Raw genomic sequence first — 27,095 nt, 5'->3', positions numbered from 1 at the left:
TAAAGTGTTACATAAGAGCTTAGTTGTCTTGCTGCTTTGGGTCATGGATTTTGGCACTGCTCTTCATCCAGGCATCCAACACGTATTGTCAATAAATACAAGTAACTAAAAGGAGCAAAAAAAAAACAAGTGCCGGGGCATTCTCTGCTGACGTGAGCACGATCAGAAGCAGTGACTTACATTTACAACCTAAATTCTAGTATTTGTTCCATTCACTTGTTTGAACCTATATCCAAGTCTATTGTCTTCATTTCGTAGCATTTATCTTGGCTGGTCTGCCTCCGGTGCTGTACATGAATGTTAGTGTTTTTCGTCCACTCAGATTTCAGCCTCCTATGTGCTGTTATGTCAATCTAATTGGTTCAAGGCCTTCACGATCAGTATTCTGTTCAATGTAAATTAAAGTATACATTATTAGCAATGGGACTGTTTCTTTTTACCAGTCAGATTTCAAATTCGTTCTCCCAGCTGGCCCAACCATCAGGTCAGTAATTTTTCTATTCTCTGATTGGTTGGTCAGAGCAAACCAAATTATGATTATTATTATTATTAATCAGTTTATTTTGAGTATATTTTGTTTACATTTTGTTTGTGTCAAGTTACTAGATGCATATTGAGTTTGAACTGCTCCAAACGACAGTTGCATGTTGTTACATTGCGTTTTTTTTTGTTCTGTATTAATGGTTTCCGTAATAATGACGTAATAGCGGTGCAAAAATAAATAAATAAATCAGACCACAAAAATAAGACAAACCACGTGTATATGACATTTATTCCACAATTAATGATAACCATATTGGCACTAAGTTGAGATGTGAAAGTTAATTGTTAAAAAATAAATAAAAAATAAATAAAAAATAAAAAATGTCTGCCAAGAGGAAACACCGGCGTGCGCGCGCATCGGGCACGGCGGCCCCTGCGAAATGGACCGTGTCACCCCGCAGGACGTGGAGGCGGGGCCTCGATCTTCCTGACGGGAGGGGGGCGGGGGGTGGAGAGGAGGGGGGGGGCAGCGGAGGGAGGAGGGAAAGGGGGGGGGGCGGAGTCTCCACAGTCCTGGCAGGGCCGCCATTTTTGCAAAGGGAAAAGAGACTGCTTTTGAGGGGGATCTAATTTCTAAAAGTCGCTCTTTGCCCAGCGAATAGTTTGTTTTTAACGCTTCCCCCCCTCAATTGCTACGCCGACCCGGGCCTCCATCTTCCCTTGGGCAGCACCAGAGGCGGCGGGGATTTTTGGACAGGAGACGAGTATCTCGAGGACGAGGCGACAATCCAAAGGTTTTCGAGCTTTTTGCTAGTGATCCGCAGTGTGTGGACACAAGTATTGTTTTGGTTGTGGAGGCTGTGTGGACAGCGGCGAGGGTCTTGCCCTGCTCCCTTATTCGTTCCCTGGACCCCCCTCCCCTCCCCCCAAACGTGGATATTACACGGTAGGTACACCGCAGTTTGTTGCTTGTGTCAGGTTAGCACAAATCCGAGCTGGAAGGCTATTGTTGGCTTTACTTTAGCTGGCACTTCTTGCTGAAACTGGCTAACGTTGTATCGGCTGTGTTTAGCGTCCATGCTAGCCCAGCCTCGCTTGTATTTAAGACCTCAGCTACCCCATTGAATGCGAATTTACTCAGCATTTAGGGAGAAATGCTCAGGTGACGTAAGCTACTAATGTGTCAAGTTGGCAACGCCAAAAGAGCGCTTGGTGGCTACAAGCTAGCACATGCTATAGCCCAAATTAGCATGACAGATACGGAGAGGCAACGTTTGAGTGGCCGTACGTTCAACGTCATAAAAAGCTATATAGTGTTGTAGTTATAATGTGCACATCGCAGTGATCGCTGAAGTAAAACCAAGTCAGCCGAGACAGACATAAACCCGATTGAACTTCACAATTTAGGGGGGGGGGGGGGGGGGGCGTAACGCTTAAAATGTCAAGGCTTTGTGAAAACGATCAATAAAGTCGAATCTACGTTGAGCTGGATCTTTATGCAATGTGTGGGTAGGTACGATGTAGTAAAGGGGATCCTGACATATGACAGCGGTCGTGGTTCGACACAGTGTCGCTGCGCAATGTTCAGCCCCCAACCTTTACGCACTATTTACATGGCTGCTTCCGATCGACACGTTTCCTAAGTACGCATTTGATCGGAGCTTATGCATGTGTGTGTCCAGTCAACTGTGTCTTTCGGCCGCCGTACAAGAAAACAAGATCATGTGCGCTCGTTACCAACTTAAATTTAGTCGACGTGACTCCCGTCTTGCTCGCTCGCAGCTCATTTCCGTCCGAGCTCAAGTGCCTCAGAAACAATAAGCTCCAGCATTCATATATAAACAAACGTGTACAAATGTGTGTGTGCCCTCTCAGAGTTGCATGCAAACAGCAGGCAGCTGCTGAAATGGCTTAAATGCCTGTCTTACATTGCGCACTGACCCCATGCTCCTGGGGGGCTTTTTTAGACGAGGCAATAAGAATGTAATAATAGAATCAGTGCTCCCACGGGGAAGTGAATGTTGCCGTTTTTTTTTCTCCCGTAAATTGACTATAAAAGCGAGGTGATTTGGTGTCGATGTCTGAGTGGGTATTTGGTTCGAATGCTGCAAGCATGGGGGAGGGGACGCCCCATGTCATAGTTTGTAATTAAATAAATATATGCTAAAAAAAGAAAAAAAGGCACCGCACTTATTTCAAGGTAACCCACTAGTAAGTTATTGAATTGTAATTACACGCGAGTGTTAGTCGACCAACGCAGACGTGATCGGCTCTTACTGTTAAATGTGCATAATAAACATTAGCCCACTTTTCATTGTCGCTGCTAGCTTAGCCTTTAGCCAGCTAGTTACGTATTATTCCGTTCGCCGCCGTTTTGACCTTCACTGACGACACAAAGTGGAATTACCCTACGGTTATTAATGTGTCTCACTTTTCCACGTAACCGCGTCGGACAAGTGGGCCGCATTTGCCTCGTCTTGGTGCTCCGATGGCCGTTTAGATCCGTCCAAAGTGGCCCCACATAATTGCTAGCCCATTAGCTCGCTAGCTTGGCTTTCTACGAACTCAACACACAGAAACCAAACGCTCGTCGAACGGGCTGATACTTAGGGTGGCCTGTGCGGGGAGCGAGGCGACCGAGTGCGGGGGCATAGTGGTTCCCCGTGGCTGGCGAGCCTCCGCCGGCTTTACGACGACGAAAAAGCGGCAGGAAAATGGCGTCCGCGGCCAGCCTGTTGTGGTAACATAATAGCAACGTTGTCGCCTCCACACCCCTACCGGCAGCCCTCACTGCAGCGCCGACACACTCACCGGGAAGCAACTGCACACGCATATACATTCAAATGGTTGCTGTAGTCACCAAAAAAACGTACATTTTGGAGTTGAGAAAGAGATGCCTTTAAAATAGTTGCTCAAAAGGCAAGAATATGACGTGACTGCTGTCATGTTGGATGAGACACGACCTTCTTCTGCCTCCTCCCAATTTAATACACGATCCAATTAAAATCAACACGCAGAAGCATAATTAGGCCAAACGAGTTCTATTTGTTATTGTTCAGATTGTTGACTTGGATGTGTTATCTTGTGGTGCCTTTTGGCTGGAGACCTCAGGACCATTGGAGACCACGTTTCCCTGTGCGACAAAGCCGTCCATCGGGGGATAAATGCATTATTATTCTTCACTGGCAATGGAGAGACCACACAGACGAGGTTTAGAACAAATTTGTCAAGGCTAAACAGAGGCCCGTCTGTGTGCGCTTGGGTTGAATTTGTCTTTTTAACTTAACAAAATGGTCTCACGTCTGTTTCGGTGAAGTGTTGTCCTCGCAGACCTCACCATGTAGGGCTTGGCGTGTGCGTTGGGCACTAGTCTCACCACCCCCCACCCCCCTCCCCCACCTACCTTCCAGTGATCTCACTCATGTGGTACCTGCACCCCGAGAGACCCGCACAATACAAATGCGCCCGGCTCCCGTTTAGCACCACACACTCACGTGACCTCCCAGCTGGGCGGAGGAGGCTCGGCTCAGGTGACCTGTTTTTGTGCCGCTGGCTGCCCTGTAACAGAGCCCTCTGTTTAACAAGAGGGCAGACCTCCGCCAAGGCCCGACAACTTCCTCGGCGGTGTCAGTGTTCTGACCTGGGTTTTTAAACGGGCTCCGGCATTGATGTCGGTGATGTAACATCACTGCACGCAGTGGGTCATAAAAGGCAGCGGCAATAGGACCTGTGGAGACATGTAGAAACCTTTTGTTTGTTTTATTGATGCTCACAGCTGTCGGCTAGAAGCCAAACTTAATCTATTTCCCCTCTCTGTAAAGGAGCGAGTTCCACGTGCTATTTAAAAGGGAGACGCCACCTCACCTGTACTTACGGAAAGTGGCGATAGACAGTATAGTTCATGTGACAAGCGTTTGTAATTATTTGTTTAACTCAGACTGTTGTAAAAACTTTTACGTGCAATGTCCTGACGCTGTTGTACATGCAGTCCTTCAGACTTCCTTTTGCTTTCTTAGTTTTCTTCACCGCCAGCGTACAGGAGTGCCCCTCGCTAGTTGCTAGGTAGTGGGCACAAACATTGTGACACGTCTGTCGCTGTCAAACTCCTCCTAAAGGCTTTTAAAGAGTCTCGTTGGGGTCTTCTGTTAATGTGCACATACGCACGCTCCCACCCCCCGTAAATGTACTGATATACGGCATACACTTGGCAGCGATTTTTACAAAGGGCAGGCTGGACGTGTCCCATTGTGGCCACTGTGGAAACATTCCATCTGGGCCATACTTTGTGTGTGTTTGATTCCGCTCGCTAGCTAGCTGAGTCACTGCAGCCGCCTAGCAGGACGGTGTCAAGGCACATCTGTTTGCTGTTTGGCAGTGAGATGAGGCAGTGGGGTGGGTGGGGAGTGTTTGAATTTGTATTTTTTCCCATTATCAAAAAAAAAAATAAAAATAAAAAAACATTTTCAGAGAGCTCGCAGCAGAAACCACAATGAAAACACGTAGAGGAGGCGGCGGTCTGGGTTTTCCCTCGCGGGGCTTAGAAAGGACACCTTCTTCTTCTTCTTCTTCTCCTCCTCCTCCTCCTTCTTCTTCTTCTTCCTTCCCCACACAATGACTCCACTGTGTAACAGCACTCGGAGACTGGCTTACACTGTGTGTCAACTCAACGTCGCCACCCAGAGTCCACGCACGGTCGCAGCTGTGTAGCGTCACTGTCAGACGGAGCCCGTCGGCCCTCGGCCCTCGGCCCCTATCCTTTCGCCTCTGCTCTGTGTCTCTGGTTTATTTAGGAAGTGCACAGAAGAGGGAAAGAAATCCGACTGGGTGGGGTGACTGGGCAGAGGGAAGAGTGGTGTTTCTTTTTTTTTTTTTTCTTCTTCTTTTTCTTGGCCGCATGACACCAGGGGTGATGGACAGTTCCTGTAAAGGAAGTGGGAGGAGCACACAGAGGCAGTCAAAGCTTAGATTTAGTCAGGAATGCTTCTGTAATGTACTTGTTTTCTCGTTCTCCCCCACTCGGGGGCTCTCTCAACCGCCTTTTGTCCGTCTTGACTGTGTTTTCGTGCTGTCATGTGCGTTCCCGAGACAGGAAGCGAGCCTCTGGATGACGTGGGAGTCAAGCGGATTGGCCGTAAACACACTGCCGCTGTTTGATAACGCAAAGGAAGAGGCTAGTCTGACATTTGGTTGTTGTTGGCAGACTGCCCCGTCCCTTGTTCGAACGATCGGTTCAATGAGTCGTTTCCCCCTGCAAACGAAGAGGAATCGGGGCTATGTTAAGAGGTAGACGCGACTGACACTTGGGGTCGTCTTCCTGCGATTAATCAGGCCTGGAGTTGCCAGCTCGGTCACTCAATATTCCCCAGAGTGAGCGAGGCCCGGCGGAGGTGTGACCTCCAGCCTATTTCGTCCCGGCATCTGTCCCCTCCCGCTAATCCTGCTTATCAACAGAGCTCTGTATCCGGGCCAGCCAGACTGACACACGTGCTCCTGTCTGGATGTTCACAACACACGCACCCCAGAATTCCGACGTTTATTCCCAACAGTTACATTATGTGCTTTTTAAAAGCAACTAGTCTTAACCGTGTTCCTACCATGGCTGTCAGCTACCGTGTGTTCTCTTGCGCCCCTCTGTGGGAGCTCGGTCACAGTGCAGCTTTAGTGCAGCCTCACCTGACCGTTGTGTGTTTACATTCAGTTTATAACGCAAACACTGATTGTCTACATCTCTGTCCTCCTCCGTCTAGGCCTTGTGGATGCACTTAGATGTCTGCAATGACTGCTGTGGATGGCATGCCTCAGTGTTTTGGACTGCCATTCTCTGGACTCAGTAGGACAAGAACTGATCAGCAGAGAACGTCATGAGCATAGTCATCCCCGTGGGGGTGGACACAGCAGTAGACGCCTCGTACCTGGACATGGCGGCAGGCTCGGAGTAAGTATGCACGGGCCGCCAGACCACCCTCGGTTTTGCGCTGCTCTGTTTTTCTGTGAATGTTCCCCCGCTTTTTCATGTAACGTTGATCATAAACACTCTTTTCCCTTGCTTTCTGAGTAAATAATGTTTAAAACCTAATGACAAAAGTATGACATATGGAGGAAGTTTGATTTATGAAGGCATACACAATCCAAATTGGCAGAGGTCTCCGTTCGTCTCATTATAGTTTCAACAATTCGCATTCTACGTGTCCTCTCCTTATTAAATATCTTTAATAGTAATGCTTCCACTACAAAGCAATTATAGGAGAGGAACTTGCAATAATGGACAGTTGCGCCCCCGCCATTGATTGTTTTTGCACTTAACCGTGGCTGCCGTTAAGTACATCCGCCCGTGTCAAAATGGCAGCGGCCATCATTTTGTGTGCCCCCTGCGTCTCTAGCGTATCGCAGCCCGATGCGTGCTCATGTGCGTGCCGCGTCGAGCCGCTCGGGCAGAAAGGTGCGCGCTGTCATGGCAACAAGCCTAACGTCTCCCCGCCTTCCCTCCCTCCCGCTCTCTCGCTCGCTCTCTCTAGTTTGCTTGTCAAGGACACTGGCGTGGCTTTAAATGAAGCAAGATGCTCTCGCATGACTAAAGAATAACACGCGTCATCCGCTCACAAGGAGGGGAGGAAGATGGTGTCTGTCTCTTTAAACGATGGGGAGACCCCGCCCCCTTTTTGCCTTCATCAGATCTGTTGCGGTGACAGCTTGGGTTGCCATGGTATCTGCCCGTGCCCCCCCATCACGTCCCCTCCTCTTTCCTCCCCTCTGCACTGCGCAAGGTCCATTTCCATGGCGGCGGTCTGAGTGACAGGTGGTCCTCACAGCAAAGCTACCTCCTCCTCCTCCTCCTCCTCTGTAGAGCTCTGCGTCCAACGGTGCGGGAGGGACGTGCGCTCCTTCTTGATTCTCCTGCTTGCTCTTTTGTCCGTCCGCTGTCGTTGAAAAGATTTCAGAATAAAAATGGCCGCGCTGAGGGAAAAGATGGCGGGAGGGAGTTGCGTCGTGTCCTTTCCACATCCCCTCAAGTATGCAGCAGGGCTGGCCAGCTGTTGGCTAATGCAGCGTGTGCCTGCCTGACGGAGTTGCTAGCGTTGCCATGGCAGCTGGTGAGGAGCGAAAGGCGTTACCTCTGGCCGCTCGTCTCCGATTTTCTTCCGTCCCTTGTTTTTGCGTGTATGCACTCACATCTGTTCCTCAATTAATACAGCAGCGACTCCCCCACACGTTTCCACACCTGCGCTTCCCTCCATCCGTCCCTCCCTCTCCCCTGTGCTTCGACTTCACATGAATGATACAAACCCTCCAGTTATGTTCACATTCTCCCTCCACACTGCACAACTTGGCTCACTTGTTTGCACATTTGACTGTACAAGTGTAATGTACGTTTAAACCCATGGAAATTATTGCAAGGATATGTACCAGACCCACCCGCAATAGGTGGAAACATCTGCAATAAAGCGAGACCATATAAATGTTTTTTTTTTGTTGTTGTTTTTTTTGTTTTTTTGTTTTACCTCTTCCACGCGCTTGAAACACACTTAAACCTATTAAAATACACTTTATAAAGTATTCCTTAGTAGTATTAGTTATCTGAGTATTAATCTTGAAGTATCCCTTAGGTCTCAGTCTCTTGCTTGCACAGTTCTCCAAATAAGAGACCAAGTGTGCTTGCATCAAGCTGTTTTGTCACTTCGAGTTGAAGTTTACCGTAAAACTGACACATACAACAAGAGAGAATTACACATTGCATCTTCAAACTCCAAAATGTTCAATCAAACCATATATTGATGAAAGGCCGCAAACTTGATACTAACATATAATGTGAAACATTACGGTAAAAATAAACCATTTAACAACAGTTACTTAAACACACACACAGCAGCATAACTTGCAACAAAAAAGAATGAAACATTGTATATTTAAATGCCAGAATGTGTAACCAAACCATATGGTACAACATTACTCAAAAACATATATTCTCGCTGCTCTGTGGGAACAACTGCAGCTTTGTAGGGGGCCTTCTCTGCCTCCTTCCATCTCCTCATTTACCCCGCATCTACCTTCAGTAGCGGTCAGTGCTGCCCGGCATGTTGCGGCACAACGTGGTACTTCACTGAAGTCGTACTTGGCTGTGCACTGTAAAAGCCCATAGAAACAATCACTTAAAGATCCGCGACATAGCAGGGGGTGTAAAAGACTACACATTTGTACTTTTTCTTTTTTTTAAGTGAGCTTTTCCCTGGAGGTGACTTTGACAGTAAATCAGTAAATAGTGCGAGAGGTAAGTCACACTAAATATGTGACACTTTCGCCAGTAGCAGCTGTTTCATTTCCTTTATTTATGATAATTAGTGACCTAAAAGTCTTATTTTTGCACAGCACTATGTTCACATCCGATTTGGTGTTGTTAATGATTGATGAGTGAAAGGTTGTGCTCGCTGTTCTTTTTTTCGTTTTCAGTGTCTTTCACGCCCGTGACGGTTAGGAGGGCCCATGTGGCAGTTAATCAGTAGTGTAGACACACAAACAACAGTTACGCACAAGCACGCCTCAATACAGTTCCGCCTCAAGACCTCGTGCACACACTTGTTCAGTTTTCAAGGCAGCGGCAGAGTGTGCAGGAAGTGTCGACTTGAGCAGCGTGCTCCGCGAGGGCTTTTTGGCAGGTACTGTAGCGCCAAAATGTGGAAGTTGAGTTGGGGGCAACTTTGCGTTTTTAAATGTAGTTCAACCCGTTTGATCGCTTTTGTCCTCTTGGTTTAAGGTGGGTGTTATAAACGTATAACTTGTAGAGGATTAAGAAGTCAAGCTGTGTATGAATGTGTGAAATGCCGCATGGCTTGTTGACTCTGCGTTGAGTGTTTCACCTGTTTTACTTAGGCACATTAAGATGAAATAGCTTAATGCATGTTGCCTCGCTCATAAAAACTTTCCAGAATTAGCTTACATGTAATTAGATGGAAGTAGGTCCATTTATTAAGCTTAGAAGTAGGTCCATTTATTAAGCTTAGACCTTGGAGATGTTGCTTTAAAAAAAGGGCTGTTTTCCACACTGTACAAAGCTTAAAATGAATGGCTACTTCCCTCTCGGATCACACCATTTCCTCTATAAAGCTTGTCCGCTGTGTGACAAAGAGTGGGTTGGGTTGGTCACAAATGGCCAAACAGGCTCTTGCCATTGGCGCGCAGATTTGTGTGTGTGTGTGTGTATGTGTGTGTCTCTGTGTGTGTGTGTGTGTAAAGTAGATCTACAGGTTTGGGGTGAGCCAACCTGACAAACGATTGTGTGTCTGTGACAACCTCGTAGACAGACAGGTGCTTCCAGTTGCATACGTCCGTACTCGTGCAAACACATAGAAAACAATGTTAATTTTGTCTGCTAGCTAATGTGAGTATTGTGTGTGTGTGTGTGTGTGTATGTGTGTGTGTGTGTGTGTTTGCAGACCAGAGTCAGTGGAGGCCAGCCCCGTGGTGGTAGAAAAGTCCAGCTACCCGCACCAGATCTACAGCAGCAGCTCTCACCATTCCCACAGTTACATCGGCCTGCCTTATGCTGTGAGTACCTCGAGTGAACAACCGCAAAGCTTTCTCCTCATCAACCCGCGCCTCACTACTTCCCGTTCGCCCTCCAGGACCATAACTATGGGGCGCGGCCCCCGCCCACGCCGCCGGCCTCGCCTCCCCCCTCCATGTTGATCCGGCAGGGCGATGGCGGGTTGTTTGTTCCGGGCGGCCAGGACGAAGCATCCACAGGTACTACGCTCAGCACCTCCGAGGATGGCAGCTACGGGGCCGACATCACCCGCTGCATCTGCGGCTTCACGCACGACGACGGCTACATGATCTGCTGCGACAAGTGCAGGTGCGCCGCCCTCTAAACACGCGGCCCTTTCACAACACCTCAGCGGTCGCCCGATGACTCAACTCTCTGCTTTGATTCTGCTCTCTAGCGCCTGGCAGCACATCGACTGCATGGGCATCGACAGGCAGAACATTCCTGAGACATACCTGTGCGAGCGCTGCCAGCCGAGACACCTGGATCGGGAGAGGGCCGTTCTTCTGCAGACGAGGAAACGGGAATGTTTGTCGGGTAGGACCGAGCGGAGCAGCCATTAATGCCCACTTTGCACTTTTCTCTCTCGATTAAGCAACTTTTCACACCACCCTAGCAACTTTACCCACAAAAAGCAAACTTCGCTACTTTTAAAATCATTAGCCTAATAGCATAGTTGCCTCAGTGATTTTTGAAGGTTTTCAGAAAACAACCGCGGCAAAGGATATGTATTTATTTTTATTGTTTATTTTTATTGACTTGATAACAGTAAGTTATAAATGACTTTATATGCCATTAGGCTCGCGAAACTTGTGTGGAAACCTTTTGAAAAGTGACTCAAATGCTAACGTGCCACATTTCTCGTGATGCTACACAATAATGTATTCACTCAAAAAAAACAAGCTAGTCTTGCAGACTTCACATTTGATTTAAAGAAGTTTTTCTCTATAAAGTGCACGCTAAATTGCTTTTTAGTGCAACAACTACTGTTAAAACTGAATGTAGCTATAAATACAACATACCTATAATGTATTGTGTTTATGACTTTTATGAATAAAAACGTGGTGATAAACAAAGTAATCTTAACACTTGACCTTTTTTGTCAACATGGTTTGTGAACATGTAATCTATGTAATATTTTACGTATGACACAATTACATCATCATGCAGTGTCACCATCATTGAGCAACTTTTACCAACAAATAAACGTACTTTGAGTAACATTCCTAACAAATGACTTGGCAACACTGTCTGTACCACATAGTTGTGGTATGCCAGCCAAAATGACTGCAATTTGATTGTAACACGATGGTGTCGGGTTGTAGGCCGTGTCAGGGCGCATTTCTCTGAACAGTGACACCTGGTGGATACGTAAAGAATGAGTCGAATCTGTGCCGCCGTGTTATTATCATTCAAGTAGATGGGGACACCAGCGCCACGGAGAGTGGGGATGAGGTGCCTCTGGAGCTCTACTCCACCTTCCAGCACACGCCCACCACCATCACCCTCACCACCGGGCGACTCGGCACCAAGCAGGTGGATAAGAAGCGCAAGAAGAGCGGCGACAAGGACCCCCCGGCATCTTCTGCACGAGCCAAGAAGGTAACTTCCACACACGTGCATAAATATACACATCCCCCCAAAAGTTCAAAATTTCAGGATGAACCTAAATAAAAACACAAGTGAACTAGAAACAGTGAAACGGAGAAATACTTCTGAGAAAATCGTCTTTATACACACTCTGCTATAGAAGACAAGATGAGACTGGATTGGTTTGTTGAAGAGAAACACGGGCTGGGCTCCCACTAATCGCAAAAACTGTAATTCACATAATACTGAGTTGTATTTCTAATCATTCGTTTTGATACCTGTCCCTTGAAATGTGTACGTGAAACTGGTCCGTGTCGCAAACAAGGTTAGGGACGGCTATACTGTGCAGCAAAAATATCAATGACGTCAATGATCAATGACGTCACTTCAATTCGACTTTCATCATACCGTATTATGGTCGAGAAGGTCAAATTAAGTTCGCCTGTAAGGGTTAGAATGCATTTGAGTTTCATCCTGAAATTTCAACTGAAAACCCAATATCCCTAATGTTTTGTGAGTAGTGTATATTAGACAACATGCCATGTTTTCTCCTATGTTTACATTTTAATTTCTCCCCGCAGGCCTTCCGAGAGGGCTCCAGAAAGTCCTCGAGAGTAAAGGTAAAAATACACGCCAAGCAACAAGACACCTGTGCCGGTCCTCGAATAACCCCGCCCTTGCCTCTCCTCGCCCAGGGCGCCGCTCCCGAGCAGGAGCCGGCGGAGCACCCGGCGCTGTGGGAGAACAAGATCAAGACGTGGATGGAGCGCTATGAGGAGGCCAGCAGCAATCAGTACAGCGAGGACGTGCAGGTGCTGCTGCGCGTCAAGGAGCAAGGCGACGGCAAAAGTCTGGCCTACAACACGCACCTGGCCTCCTTCAAGCCCCCGGTGGAGGTACGACAAACACCAGCTATTGTTTCGTCATTTGTCAGACCGGCGGCTCACGCTGTGCGTTTTCGTGCAGAGTCAAGTTCAAAAGAACAAGATCATCATCAAGGCCATGAGGGACTTGGCCCCGGATTCCCTCATCATCGAGTACAGGGGCAAGTTTATGCTTCGGCAGCAGTTTGAAGCCAACGGATACTTCTTCAAAAGGTCAGTAACGGGACACACAATACTTCGACGACTCACAAAAAGATAGGGATATTGAACTTGAGGGTGGAATTTCAGGATGAACCTTAAATGCACTGTGACCTTTACAGGTGAACTTCATTTGACCTAAATTTATGAACGCACATGTCGAGTTCTTCGTTTCAGTTCTTTTTGTAAAAACTGCTGTTGTCTAACAAGGAGTTGAATGGCAAAATTCAGGTGTTTGTTCCATGAATGGAGCAATATATTTCCTGGTTCAATCAGAATTATTGTCATCATGCCGTTCACATGTTGACATCATGAGACCAAGATGACTGCCAACAAAAGAACAACTGTGCCTCAAACTGGATGTTCTCAGGGGGAAGTGGCCAAATAACCCTTGATTTAATTTTTTTATCAATCAAAACTCTGATTTAACTAGAAAATAAAACCCATTGAGACCACGGTTTCTTTTTCTAGCGTGTGTGGAGCACAATTCACGTCATAACAAAACATCCATCCATCCATTTTTCTGAGCCGCTTCTCCTCACTCGGGTCGCGGGCGTGCTGGAGCCTATCCCAGCTGTCATCGGGCAGGAGGCGGGGTACACCCTGAACTGGTTGCCAGCGAATCGCAGGGCACATAGAAACAAACAACCATTCGCACTCACAGTCATGCCTACGGGCAATTTAGAGTCTCCAATTAATGCATGTTTTTGGGATGTGGGAGGAAACCGGAGTGCCCGGAGAAAACCCACGCAGGCACGGGGAGAACATGCAAACTCCACACAGGCGGGGCCGGGGATTGAACCCGGGTCCTCAGAACTGTGAGGCTGACGCTCTAACCAGTCGGCCACCGTGCCGCCCATAACAAAACAATCCCGTGCAATTACAAACAGAAAACTGTCTGTCCGTGTAGACTACCATCCACCCAGAATGCAGAGCAGTGAATACCGACGAAATGTACATAATGCAAGCACAACATGTGGCTTTAGAAACCAAGCTCACTCTTGTCTGCTTCCTCTCCAGACCGTACCCCTTTGTGTTATTCTACTCCAAATTCGACGGACTGGAGATGTGTGTGGACGCGCGTTGTTTCGGCAACGAGGCGCGCTTCGTCCGCCGCTCCTGCACCCCCAACGCAGAGGTGAGGCCACGCCCCCAACGGCCATGCATTCAGACCGTTAACGCCCGCTATAACGCTCTCCTCGCTACGCTTCAGGTGCGGCACCTCATTGAGGACGGCATGTTGCATTTGTACATCTATTCGCTGAGGCCCATCACCAAAGGCACAGAGATCACCATCGGTTTCGATTACGACTTCGGCAGCTGGTGAGCGACATACTCGGCTCGCTCGGCCATCGCAACATTATTTCACCTCGGAACTCAACATTTGCTTCACGTGCAGTAAATATAAGGTGGACTGTGCCTGCGTGAAGAGCAACCCCGAGTGCCCCGTGCTCAAGCACAACCTGGAGCCCACCGAGAACCTGGGGTCCGGCGGGCGGCGGCGGAACAGCCGCAAGGACAAGGACCCTGGCCGGGAGGACCTGGGCCAGAACCAGAACATGGGCGTGGACTGCGAGGGGAAGGGCAAGAACGTGGGCGACTGCAAGCAGAGGAAACTGTCTCCCCTACGACTCTCCATCTCAAACAACCAGGTAAGGTTGTATTTTATTTTTATTTTTTTTGTGTTTTCCACAGTGGATGCATGTCTTTTTGTTAGTGTCTCTGCATGTCATTTCCACTGTTTGTCCCTTTCTTTTCGATTTAGTTTAACCTCCTTCGTCACCTTTCTCCTCCAGTTAGTTTACTTCACAACAGGTAAAGCTCTCTCGCTCCAACAAAGGAAGTGATAGCCATTCATTTATGGGTGCACATCAACGCCAGTGGGTGTACAGTGTTGTTTTGTGCCCACTTTAAGCACAAGCAGACTACACCACAACCCTCCCCCCTCTTTCACCCCAGCCAGTACCCCTCAGGTGACAGCCCCACTCTCTCCCGCCTCACCTTCCTTGTCCTCCGCTGCTCTCACCTGTTTTCACTCTCGTCTGTAGCCAGACTTGAATGACAAAGCGTCATGCCGCCACCTCTCCCCCCCACCCCCCACCCCCCTTTTACAGGATCCCGACTTATTTGAGGATCTAGAAGACAAAACGTCCATTAGCAATGAAGTAGAGATGGAGTCAGAGGAACAGATTGCGGAGAGGAGGAAGAAGATGGTAAGTGTGCCAAAGCAAACGGCGCCGTTCAAGCTTTTTAGTAGCTTTCCTGCAGCCGCCCAGCACAGAGTGAAGATGACAAAAATGACGACTAGACCCCCCCACACACACATGTCCCCCCTCCACACCCCACTTGTGTGTGTCTGGGTGTGGTCTGATAATTCTGGCTTGATTTGGTTTAGGTGCAGCTGCCTCCTTCCTCCTCATCAATACTGATCTTCCCCCCATTGTCTTGCTTTTGTCTTCCATTTTCTTTCCTTTGCTTTGCTCATTGCCCGTTGCTTTGTGGCCCCCAAAAAAGACCCCCAGTAGTACCCTCTTAAACTGCTGTCCCATCACGCACCGAGTGAAATGGCCCGCGTACTCGCCAGTGCGCTCCATTACGTTCCCTACACGTGGGAGGTATCAAAACGAGCGAGCGGGGGTCGACTAAACACTGGAAAAATTACACACCACGGGCGCGCTCTGGAAATTACCCTGGAGTCAGCGTCATTACCCATGGTGGAGCCCGGGTGTAAAGCGCTGACTCATCAGAGAGGGATGGATTCTCTCTGTCTAATGTGAAGGTGCAAGCGTGTTGCCAGTTATTTTGGTAACATACTCCCATTCCAAATTGCATACATTATCACGATGTGTCTTGCCAAAAAGATGTTTTTGAAGGTAGCTTTCCAACCTTCTGCTTGTCCCGCCACTGCAGTTTTCCTGTTGACTTTTTCTGTCTTCAGCTGAGGGGGGTCACGTTCTCTCAGCAGCTTCTGCCCCCCGTAGCATAAATTAACCCTTTGCATGCTCCGCGTGCCGCTGATTAATAATATCTTCCGCGCCCTCTTCGTCTTTCTTGTACCTCCTCCCCGCAGACGCGAGAGGAGCGGAAGATGGAGGCCATCCTGCAGGCCTTCGCACGCATGGAGAAGCGGGAGAAGAGGCGGGAGCAGGCGCTGGAACGGATCGGCAGCGTCAAGCCCGAGCTCGGGGGACGCAGCGACATCAAGGAGGAGCCGCCTGCCACTCCGGAGACGGCAGACTCCCCGTCTGTCGTACAGGTAGGGCGGCGGATGATGCATTACGGGCGTGTTCGGAATCCTTCAGTCACACAGGAAATAATCTGTTCTTGCTACACATTGGAACACCACTACAAAATGTTAAAGGGGCACTTTATAGTGGATATGAAGGGAGTCCAAACACAGCCCATTTCATTCTTCTTTGTCTCATATTGCATCATTGTTACAGCTGCAACTCCTCTTCTGTCTCGCTAGCCGCCTCTTCTAGAGGTGAAAGAGGAGCCGGGGTTGAAGCCAGCCAAGGTCAAAGGCTCGCGGAACAGGAAAAGCTTCTCCAGGAACCGCACACACATCGGCCAGCAGCGGCGGCGAGCTCGCACCATCAGCACCTGCTCCGACCTGGCCCCTGGCTCTCCGGTGGAGCCCGTGGAGCCTCTGACCACCGAACCTCTCGAGGGGGAGCCGCCCAGTGCGCCGGAGCCCGAGGCAGTTGCCGCCCAGCCGCCGGACGCCAGCCCCCCGCAGAGCAGCTCGCCGGCGCCCGACCGAAACCGCTCCGGGAGCAAGAATTTTAAAACTAAAAAGGTACGTCTGCGTTTTAATTGCAGCGGATGACATCATAAGTCAGCTGGCTCTAAACACTTTTTTGTCTGCGCAGCACTTTGTCAGCGAATGGGTGGGCGAGAAGCAGCCGGATCGCTTGGCGGCGCGCACCCCGGAGCCGGCGCCCGAGCGGCCGCTGCGGATCAGCAGCGACCCCGAAGTCCTCGCCACCCAGCTCAACGCCCTGCCGGGCCTGGCCTGTTCGCCGCAGGTCTACAGCACACCCAAACACTACGTCCGCTTCTCCTCGCCATTCCTGGCCAACCGCAGCCCCACCACACCCGGCGTCCCCACCGGGAGACGCCGCTCCAGAGAAATGCCCGAAATGCCTCCGACCACCGGTTCCTGCAAGAAGGTGCATTGTTCTCCTTGACTGCGGTCTTTATAGAAATGTGCGCCGGCTGTCGTACTCAAGCTCCTTCTTTGCAACAGCGATGGTTAAAGCAGGCGCTCGAAGAGGAGGGATCCACCAGTCCGGCCCGAAGACCCAGTCTCTTCGTGCCCAGCGAGGGTCCTCTCAGCCCCTGCATTAACGGAGACTCAGACAGCCCCCTCCCTTACAACGGCTCCCTTTCACTGCCAGGTACGACTCTTGAACAATACAGATCTACAAAAAAAAAAAAAAAAGTGTATGACGCTTGTATGTTATTTCAGAGTTGCCAACGCCTTTGAAAAAGCGCCGCTTGAGTCCCCTCGACGCCTGCATGTCGGAGAGCTCCACGCCCTACGGCTCACCTTGTGCCACGCCCACCCGGGCCGACCAATCGGAGACATCCGCGCCGCCCGTGCTGACCTCCACGCCGCCGAAGCCTCGGACCGAAGAGCCCGTAGCGGAGCATTTCGCCAGCACCCCAACGCAAACACTTACAACCCAGGAGGTAAATGTCAGGGTTCAAATTGAGGCGGAGTTGGTACCATTCTGATTATTAGCACACATATGTATGCCGCACCCCCCACTGGCTCAAACAAATACTTTCTCTGTGATCTAGTTACCTCAATTTTATTGTTCTTTAACGTTTTGTTTTCCTTGAGGCACGTCACCTTGAATTATACTCAGTTTATGAGACACCTCTGACAAGCTTAATGTGCAAGCTATAATGTTCTTTTAAGAGTTTTTTTCACCTGACATATCAGATGTGCTTGGTTATAAAAGACACAATATTTACTTTGAAAATTTGACTTGAAAATCCACAAAATCCCTCATTCGGAGCTTTTTGCTTTTTGGGCTGACTTTCAAGTATTAGTGTGACGTAATACCCCAATGCAGTAAAAAAAAAAAAATCTCAGGTTTTTTTTTTTTTTTTTTTTTTTTTATAACCTGCAGGAAAACTCTTGTTCATGTATTCCCCCCCCCACAGGTGTTTTGAAATGACTCATGATGACGTTTCATGTTCTCTACAGAGTGAATCATCAACGGAAAGCTCGCCAGACGTCAGCACGAAAGCAAATTTGTTAGAGGTTAGCAACCAGGCAGATCGTCCTCCTTCGCTGATCCCGTCTCCCTCCAGTCGGACACCGAGCTCCGACGTTCTCCCGCCCGAAGCCAAGACGTCAGTACCCGAGAGTCCGCAGCTGCCCCCTGTTGTAGAGTGTGCGGACGTAGCGGAGGAGTGGGCGGACGTTGGGGCGGCGGAGGGCGGCGCGGGCGGCGAGGCTTCCTCCTCTGCCGAAACGTGTGCTTCCTCGTCCTTCCCCGGCTGGATCAAGAGCCCGGAAAGATGCCCGACGGCACCCGCCGGCCTCAGCTTCTCCCCCGTCAACTCCAACCTTAGGGACCTCACCCCCTCGCACACCTTGGAACCCCTGCAGACTCATTTCAGACCCGACGCTGCGGCAGGGCCCGCGGCGTTAGCGGCGGCCTCCCAGCCGGCCTTCAGTGAGAGCCAGGGGCCGCTCTTCTACCCCTGCACGGAAGACGCAGGCGCGGCCGGCTTCTCGCGCTCGCTCAATGGCGACGAGGGAGGCGGGTCTGCGCAGAATCCCCCCCAGAAGAAGAAGGTGAGCTCCTTCGTGCGACAGCGCCGTGCGACAGCGCCGTGCGACAGCGCCGTGCGACAGCGCCCTCTTGTGGTTTGCGTGACACTCACCGCCACTTTTCTTTCTCAAGGTCTCCCTGCTGGAATACAGGAAGCGGCAGCGCGAAGCTCGCCGCAGCGGCTCCAAGATGGAGTGTGGCTCCCCTGTGTCCACTGTGCCCCCTCTGAGCATGGACGTTTTCCCCGTTGTCGCCATGGAAACCAGCAGTGAGGCCTCCTTACCTCCGCCGCCTCCTCCTCCTCCACCTCCCCCTCCTTCTTCTGCAGCACTTTGCAGCGCCAAGGAGCTGTCGTCCGCGGAGGAGTCGGAGGGTGCGGGAGAGAGGGAAGGGGGAGAGGGACAATGGTAGGCTGTCGAGATGATGTCGTGACATTTTGTGCGTTTGCCGTTGGGTTAACGGACGTTCTCCTCTCAGGACGTCCTCCACGTCTGTCGAGCAGGCTCGCGAGCGCGGCTACCACAGAGCTTTGCTGCTCAGCAAAGACAAAGATGCAGGTGAGTGGCTGTCAATCTCCCAAAAGGAAAATCATGTTAGATACTAGTCTTGCCACCATGCCAAGAGTCAGACTTAATTACTATATCTGTATGAATTTCCTCGATACCGAAACTGGAATGATACCATCAAACATCAGAATCAGCAGAATCATAAATGGCAAAACGGGGAACTTGCATTTCTATTTTATCCATTCAAAATAAGATGAAGCAGTAGAATGTATATTAAATTAAAAAATATATATATATTCCCTCTTGATTAAATAATTGACTTTGCAGTTCAGCTTTTAAACAAAAATAAAATGATTTTTTTTTTTTGTCACTAAATGATTTTTGTTTATGTTTGTAAACCAGCACACATTTCTCTTTTGTCTGATTCTTTGACAGATCGTAATACACAAAGTAGAAAATGCTTTTTTTTTTTTTTTTAATCCAAAGATACAAGATACCGCTGTGCGAATACAACAGCTAAAAAACTCGGTCAATGAAGTTAATCAACCAGTCGGATGAGGTTTGTGTCATTTGGAATTGTTGTTGTTGAAGATGGTGAAGCCGAGGGTGGAGAGACACCAACACCGAGGGACTGCGCATCTCCCGGACCCCAGAAGACCCCTACTCACGCAGTAAGTCATCACCGCATTATGCTCAACTTGTTCCGACCGGTACGTTTCTTATGGTTTCGTGGCTTCCCGCCAGCCGGGCTCTCCTGGTCCAGTCGCTTCCGCGTTGCCCTCAAGCTGGAAAGAGGAAGATGGCGACGGTCCTCCTCGAGCAGCGAACCAGACCCTGCAGCTGCCCGCCAAGTCCAAATCGGCGCCCGTCACCCCGACCAAGCTGCACCCGCCGCCGCCCTCCTCCCCCGTGCACTACCCAGTGCAGGCGCACCTCCACGCGCAGCCTCAGGGCACGCCCTACCGCAGCCAGAGGGCGCTCTTCTCCTCCCTGTCCCAAAACCAAAGCACCGGCCAAGCCCCGGCGCCTTCGTTCGTCCAGTACAACGTGCAGGGCGCGCCCCCGCCACCGCCACCGCCCCCGCCTCCTCCCCCGGCGCCGCCCGCCTCCACGGCCTACTTCCCCGCTCAGACTGCCCCCTCGGCGGGCCCCTTCTCTGGATTCAAAGCAGCGGTGACACCCTCCTACCCGCCGGGCTCTCAGGCCCTGATGCAGACTCTTCCCCGCAGCGTGCACTACCAGACCTCGGCCGCCCCGCCTCCGCCCCCGCCGCCGCCACCCCCCCACCCCATGTCTGGCCCCGCCCTGCTACACGTCAACCTGCAGCCCACCCCCATCCAGCAGATCATGCTGACCGCCGCCCCCACGTTGGCCCAGGGCCAGCCCTCGACGCACCAGCAGCCGCCCCTGTCCCTCACCCCGCCCCCGCCGCCGCCGCCGCCGCCACCCAACCCGTCCGGCGGCGCCCAGATGCAGCCCCACCACTTTCAGAACTTGGCCGGGTTTCAGACCACGTTGCTCGCCAACCCCTCGGTGCCCCCGTCCGCGTATCCCCCATCCCTTCAGCAGACCGGACTGCCGCCGCCCCCGCCTCCACCCCCACAACAGACTCAGCAGGGCTCAGCTCCGACCGCCGCAACCAAGCTGCCCGCCGGGGCCCGCGGAGCACCCGCCTCCTCAACGCCCTTCCACACTTCGGGTTACCTGAGCACAGGGTGGCACTGAGGAGGTTTTGGGACGAGGCTAGGGTTGCAAAGGGGCGGAGCTTTCTGGTAAATTTCCAAGGGAAAAGCTTCCAAGTTGGAAATTTTCCATGAGTATTGATGGGAATTAACTGAGGCTAATTTAATTTTGTACTGTACTGTGAGCCAAACTTCAGTTTAGTAAATTCCTGATTTATTCCTGTTAATTCCCATGGAAATGTTCCCACTTTGAAAATTACCGTAATTTTGCAACCCTAGACAAGCGGCAGTGTAGATACGTTTTCTATGGCCAGTGGAAAAACAGCTGATTGTTGGATAAAAGGGTATTTAAGTAAGGAAAAAAAAGGACTGACAAACTGTAAAAGATGGACAACCCCACGTGGTGCTCTAAGCGGTCTTCTCGTTTTCTACTTCCTTCCTGCGACGGGTGGAGGGGGGCTTGACTGTTGTGCGTCTCATTCGGGCTCCTGTTCTGTTGTCCCACCCGCACTTTTGTTTAGCAATGGACATTCCAGCCTTTACCCCTCCTCCTCCTCCTCCTCCTTCTTCTTTCTTCTTGTCAGTCTGTTGTCTCTGTTCTTTTTCTTTTAATCTAGCCGCGCGTTATAGCTTTTTTTTGTATAGAAAAAAGACATATTTTTTTTAATTCCTCCGTCTAACATCAGAAATCTGTTGAGCGCCGCAGAAAACAATTTGCGGGAGACGGTGGCCTCACCACCTCGGCGGGCTGCGGTTCTGTTCGTGTGTATGGTGGTCTTCCGAGGTGGGCCGAGCACCTCTCCCGTAGGTTTATTTTTTTTTAAATGGAGCGTTACTTGTAGAAAGTGTAATTAAATGTATAATAGATGCCGGCTTTCACCAGGAACACGTTTGTAAATATCGGCTTTCTTTTTTTTTTTTTCTACGCCTGTACAAATCGCTGCCCCTCCCCCCCCACCATTTTTCAAACATGGTTGTACATACGAGCGCTCTTCTTGGCAAAGCTGAATGTTTCCGTGTGTAGCATTTATTTTTTATTTTTTATTTTGACCCTCTCTGGACTTTTCAACTTTGTCCTGTTTTTTATTATTATTATTATTATTATTATTATTATTATTTGTGTGTGAGTGTGTTTGTGCCAAGGGGAGGAGCTCACAGACACTGCACTGGTTGGCTCTTTTCATGGTTCATTATAATAAATCACTGTTATGACAGTTTCATAAACACTTTTGTTTGCGTTCGCTTTCTTGAAGTGCGGGAAGGTAAATTGAAGGAAACGCACACCGCTGCACACGTTTATTCGAAAATTATTATGATTTATTTTTTGGGGAAAGTGATGAACGTCACGTTGGCTTCTGGACAGGAAGTAATCTCAAGGTAACAATTCAGCCTTGATAAATACACTCCAGAAATGAATAAATACACTCTAGTATGCCGTGGCCATTATTGCCTCTTCAGTTCACTCATTTAAATTTTTGTATTGTGTAAATCCATGCAAATACTAGTTAAAAACTGTAAAAAAAACAAGCGTTATTCCAAGTTTTATGAGCCTATGAGCCTGCACCTTTAATTATGGCCACCAGAGGGAGGTGTTCAACGTACAGTCCCACCCACCACCGTTAAATTCGACATAGATTTTCCCCGCCATATATGGTCATGTCCACTTATTTTTGCAGTACCTGTACATGGATTTTACGAGTCACACAAAACAAACGCATCAAGACTGAACTGGAGAGGTAGATGGATCGTGTTAGCAAATGTTTCTTTTTGTTTTTCTTCCCATAATACTTTGAAGGGTTTTAGTATACCAGAATACCACACGCATGTTATAGCCACACATCGACTATATCTTTTTTTAAATTAAAAATTGTCACGTCCGCTACTTAACCACATCAAACATTTAAGTACAGCAAAATGGCAAATTACAGCATGAATTTGCTCCATGAAAAGTCTTATTCCGGTTAGGTGGTGTCTTCACATCTGCATGGACGACATCTCATCCGCCAGCAGCACGTGAAAAAAACAAAACCAACAAAAAATGCCCAAAGAGCAGTGCGTCCGAGCTAAATGATGTTTTACAGATGGAATGTTCCGAGTTCCTCGTCCACTTCAAGGATTCAGACCTTTTCCATCATCTCAGCCTGAGGTCGGAGCAGGAGAGGTGACGTCACGAACAGAAAATAACACCAAAATCTGGTTGTAGTTAATTCAGCTTGATACAAAAATCGAATTACTCTCGCATTCCTCACCTCGTGTACGTATGGGAAGGTTGGCTCGCATGTTATATGGCGTTGTTAGCGCACTCTGGGAGAAAATGGATGAGAAAGCAGTTAAATGGTGTCAGTACCAATATTGTCCAGCTGAGGGCGGTGTTGTATCCGAATTCACGTTCTGCATAGAAATTAACCACAGTTTGAGGGACATAATATACTAGACTACGGGTGTCAAACTGGTGGCCTGGGGGCCAGCTCCGGTCCGCCACCTCATTTTATATGGCCCGTGAAAGCAAATCAAAATTGGTGTAAACCATTGAGAGATTGGCAAGCCTTTTTCTGTTACCAATCCCCCTTACAAAAGAAATCTAATAGTTGAAAAACATGTTTTATAGGCTTCTGATTTCAAAACTGGTTATTCATCAATGTGTTGCGTATACTGTATGTAAGTACAGTATATGAAGTAATCTTTCATTTATATGGGTTCACAGTCGCCCACCTCCCCTACAGTCTCGTCAAGACAGACGTTACTTACTGTCCGCCAGGAGCTCGTCGGCCATGAGGCTGTCCTGGCGGTTGCCCAGCACGAAGGCGAGGAAGGAAAGGACGAGGGCGTCCATGATGCCCATGATGGCCAGGATGTATGCCCAGCGCAGAGAGCAGGCGCCCAGCGTGTATTTGCCCGTCTGCTCGCCGCACATGCGCTTCACCTCGTCGCTGTCCCAGCCGTCCGGGTAGATCATGCAGCCCAGGATCAGACACGTGCCTGCGGGCGGGGGAAACTCAAGTTTGTGTTCACGTTTTAGTCATTCAAGTTTGAGTGATTTTTGACGCGGTTGGGCAAATTGGTATGAGTAAATTGAAATAGGAAATTAGTTCATCTGTGGTACTCTTTCTAGGCACGAAACCATACTGTTGCTCGCAAATACTCACTTCTGTCCTGAGTCGAGCCTCCGCTGCTCTTTCCCATAACGTCATTGTGTGGCTCATCAACTTTATTCCTCTATAGTTCCCACAGCTCTGCACATCACCCTTGTTCTTAAAAATGGGCACCAGCACACCTTCCCTCCATTCCTCAGCCATCTTCTCACACACTGGAATTCTATTGAACAAGCTGGTCAAAATCTCCACAGCCACCTCTCCTAGATGCTTCCATACCTCCACAGGAATATCATCACGACCAAGTGCCTTTCCCTTTTTCCTCCTCTTAAATGCCTTTCTAACGTCCCCCTTACTAATCATTGCCACTTCTACTCTCCCTTCTCTCTCATTTCCTCATTCATCAACCCCTCGAAGTATTCTTTCCATCTAGCTAGCACACTACCGGCGCTAGTCGACATATTTCCATCTCTATCCTTAATCACCCTAACCTGCTGCACATCCTTCCCATCTCTAGCCCTCTGTCTGGCCAACCTGTATAGATCCTTTTCTTTTCTTTTTAGTCTATATATAATATATAAATTCTATAAATAAATTACAATGATATGTATATATTTGCATTTTTACGTATTTAATTTTTAGTGACTTTAGGACATTTTTATTGACAGTATTTGATGGAATTTTAATTATTTAATTTATTTGATGACATTTTATTATTATATGTTATATAATTCTAAACAATTACAAACAATTATTAACAATGTTCACACATTTTTTTGCTGGACAAAGGTTAATGATGCCTCTAAGACCTCACGGCATTCATTGCAGCTGGATTTTCACAAGATCGCAAATTCCCTTCAGTCATGTGCGCTCAATGCTGCGGAAAAAAGAGACGGGATATGTTCTCAGCGTCAGAAGTTGGCGACGCGCCAGTGGCGTCATTTCCCCACGGCGTCGCAGCCCAGCTTCAAAGGCAGGCAGTCTAAAATAAGAACACTACACGCTGAAAACATTCCCAAGAATTCGCCCGGCAACAAGGCAGCCATTAGATACAACTTCTGCCTTTACGACCACAATCGTGTTGCAATAATGAGCAACTTATATGCCAGTATGGGAGTACATTTCTGCGTACGGTTGGATGTAGTCACATGCTTACCATCTTGCAGACACAAGGCCTTATTTTAGCTTTAGCGTAGCATTCGTTGGTTGCCAAGTTGTCAATGGGCGCGCGCTTGGGGAGATTACTTACTGGGCTTTGAAAATCCTCATTAGTGAAAAGAGGTGATCCCCTTTAATCCTCACAAGTCGTCTGCGCTTTACAGCCGTCAGAGCCCCCCCAGAACCACTTCCCAACCCTACCATCACTTCCTGCTGACTCGGCTGCATTTTTAATACGCTCATATTGCACTTTTTAAAGACCTATATCACTGAAATCACAGTGCCAATACTTGTAGACCGAAAGATGAGTGTGCATATTGGATATTTTGGGTCTCGTTTAGGGTGCCAAAATAACTGAACCGATTGTTAACATTGAGGGTACCAAAAACATGGATCATAACTTTGGAGGGTACCAAAGTAACTGAAGTAAATGCTAAAGTGAGGGAGTTAACAAAGTTACTGAACCAAGTGAATAATTTGCAGGGTACCAAAATAACTCATTCAAACAATAACCTTGCGAAAAGTATCAAAATAACGGTACCAAATGCTAAAGTTGGGGAATTACCAACATAACCGAACCGAGCAAAAACTTTGAGGAGGGTGTATCGAAATCACGGAACCAAATACTGAAGCTCGGGAGTTACCAAATGAACTGACCCAAATGCCAAATTTGGGGTTAGGGTTAGCAAAATAACTGAACGAAGCCAAACAAGTGAATGGAACTGAATGAACTCGGGGACCAAAATGACTGAAGCAAGCAATAACGTTGAAGAGGGTCCCAAAAGAATTCAACCAATTCATGAGACGGTACCAAAGAGGGACCAATAGTACTGGATAGAACCGTGTAGGGTACCAAAACAAGTTGTGAATGCTTCCAAAAATACTGGCCCAAACAATAATGGGGGACCAAAATGAACTGAACCAAAACCTCAACACGGTGCAGGTGCTGCAACTGGAACCGAACAATCAACAAAAGAACTGCACCAAATGGTAAGCTCGTGAGGGGTTCGTCAATGAATATTCGGGTTCCATTTTGGGGGTCGAAGCCTCCACCGGCGCTCCCCTCTCACCTGCAGCCAGCTGCATCCAGCCGCAGATCTTGTAGACGGTGCCGGTGCCGCAGAAGAAGAAGAGCGCGAAGCATCCGATGCAGCCGAGCACCAGCACCATGGACGTGGCGATGAAGAAGGCGGCGGCCTTGAAGGCGCCCGACGGGATGCTGGAGAACTCGGCGAAGCTGCCCTGGCACGTCAGCTCCCGCGACAGGCCGCTGCCGATGCAGTAGTGGAACAGGCCGAAGTAGCCCGACTGCGGGGTGTTGTCGCCGTCTCCGATCCAGAAGGGCTGGATGAAGCACACCACGTTGACGATGGCGAACAGGATGGTGAAGATGGCCCACAGCACGCCGATGGCGCGGGAGTTGCGCACGTAGTTGGTCTGGTAGATCTTGGCTGCCTCCGAGGCGGGGAGCATGCTGGTGCCGCTACCGGCGCTCGGCGCCCCGGGCACCATCCTCCTCCTCCTCCACCGCCTCCCCCTCCTCCACCGCCTCCGCCTCCCCCGACGGGAAAGATGCCCGAGCTCAGCTGCACATCCGCGGCTTGGAGGGCTCAGTCACCACCGTCCACCTCCTCCTCTTCCTTCTTCTTATTTAGTCACAGCATCACTTAATTGCAATCGTTTATGCAGCAGAATAAAAGCACGCAAATAAACAAATTCGCCCATGCAAGCAGCTGTTTACAGCCTCAAAAAGAGTCCGCTCGACGCATCAGATGCACAACAGCCGCCGTGGATATTTCAGGGATAACCCACATCCGTTAATCCCCGTCGGACGTCGCCTAATATACACTCTGCGTGTGCGTGTGTGTGGCTTCAGTGAACACGCGCACTCGATCGAGCACGTAATCCAATCCGCATCCCAAGAATCAATAAATACACACAAATTATAGCGGCATTTCGAGCATAAACAGCTGCCATGACTCATTCATAAAAAGTCAGGCAATTAATACATTTTTCACTCTTTATGTCTTATTACACATGTATATTTGTGCATAATATTGTGGTGCCACATACATTACAAAAAAACTTGATGAAATAGTTTTTTTAAACAATAACGACTGTTTTTTTTTTCAAAATGAGGACAACTACGTTGCCCATAATTCATTGGGAACG

The 27,095-nt window shown here is 49.0% G+C and overlaps 2 protein-coding genes across 2 annotated transcripts; one reads left to right on the top strand and one right to left on the bottom strand.

Moving 5' to 3' along the window:
* Positions 1 to 1,045: 1,045 nt before the first annotated feature.
* On the top strand, positions 1,046 to 21,900 carry kmt2e (lysine (K)-specific methyltransferase 2E). Its single transcript, XM_061667163.1, is given in 24 exon segments — positions 1,046 to 1,429; positions 6,231 to 6,418; positions 9,912 to 10,023; positions 10,101 to 10,330; positions 10,419 to 10,558; positions 11,439 to 11,623; positions 12,193 to 12,231; positions 12,307 to 12,507; positions 12,578 to 12,708; positions 13,714 to 13,831; positions 13,907 to 14,016; positions 14,093 to 14,345; positions 14,808 to 14,906; positions 15,764 to 15,949; positions 16,163 to 16,492; positions 16,566 to 16,865; positions 16,943 to 17,093; positions 17,165 to 17,388; positions 17,912 to 18,508; positions 18,618 to 18,892; positions 18,963 to 19,042; positions 19,583 to 19,662; positions 19,736 to 20,438; positions 20,441 to 21,900. Coding segments are annotated over 23 exon segments (4,986 nt in total). The 5' UTR covers positions 1,046 to 1,429; positions 6,231 to 6,344; the 3' UTR covers positions 20,809 to 21,900.
* Positions 21,323 to 26,861, bottom strand: lhfpl3 (LHFPL tetraspan subfamily member 3). The gene is made up of 4 exons (XM_061667210.1): positions 25,994 to 26,861; positions 23,422 to 23,652; positions 22,923 to 22,977; positions 21,323 to 22,814 (listed from the first exon to the last, which is right to left on the bottom strand). The coding sequence occupies exons 1-3, from the start codon at positions 26,433 to 26,435 to the stop codon at positions 22,955 to 22,957; spliced, it is 696 nt and encodes a 231-aa protein (XP_061523194.1). The 5' UTR covers positions 26,436 to 26,861; the 3' UTR covers positions 21,323 to 22,814; positions 22,923 to 22,954.
* Between the last annotated feature and the right edge of the window lie 234 nt (positions 26,862 to 27,095).

This window comes from Phycodurus eques, chromosome 22 (assembly GCF_024500275.1).
Source record: "Phycodurus eques isolate BA_2022a chromosome 22, UOR_Pequ_1.1, whole genome shotgun sequence".
Classification (NCBI taxonomy): Eukaryota; Metazoa; Chordata; class Actinopteri; order Syngnathiformes; family Syngnathidae; genus Phycodurus; species Phycodurus eques.
The sequence above is the reverse complement of the archived record's forward strand: the minus strand, read 5'-3'. Positions and strand labels throughout refer to the sequence as shown.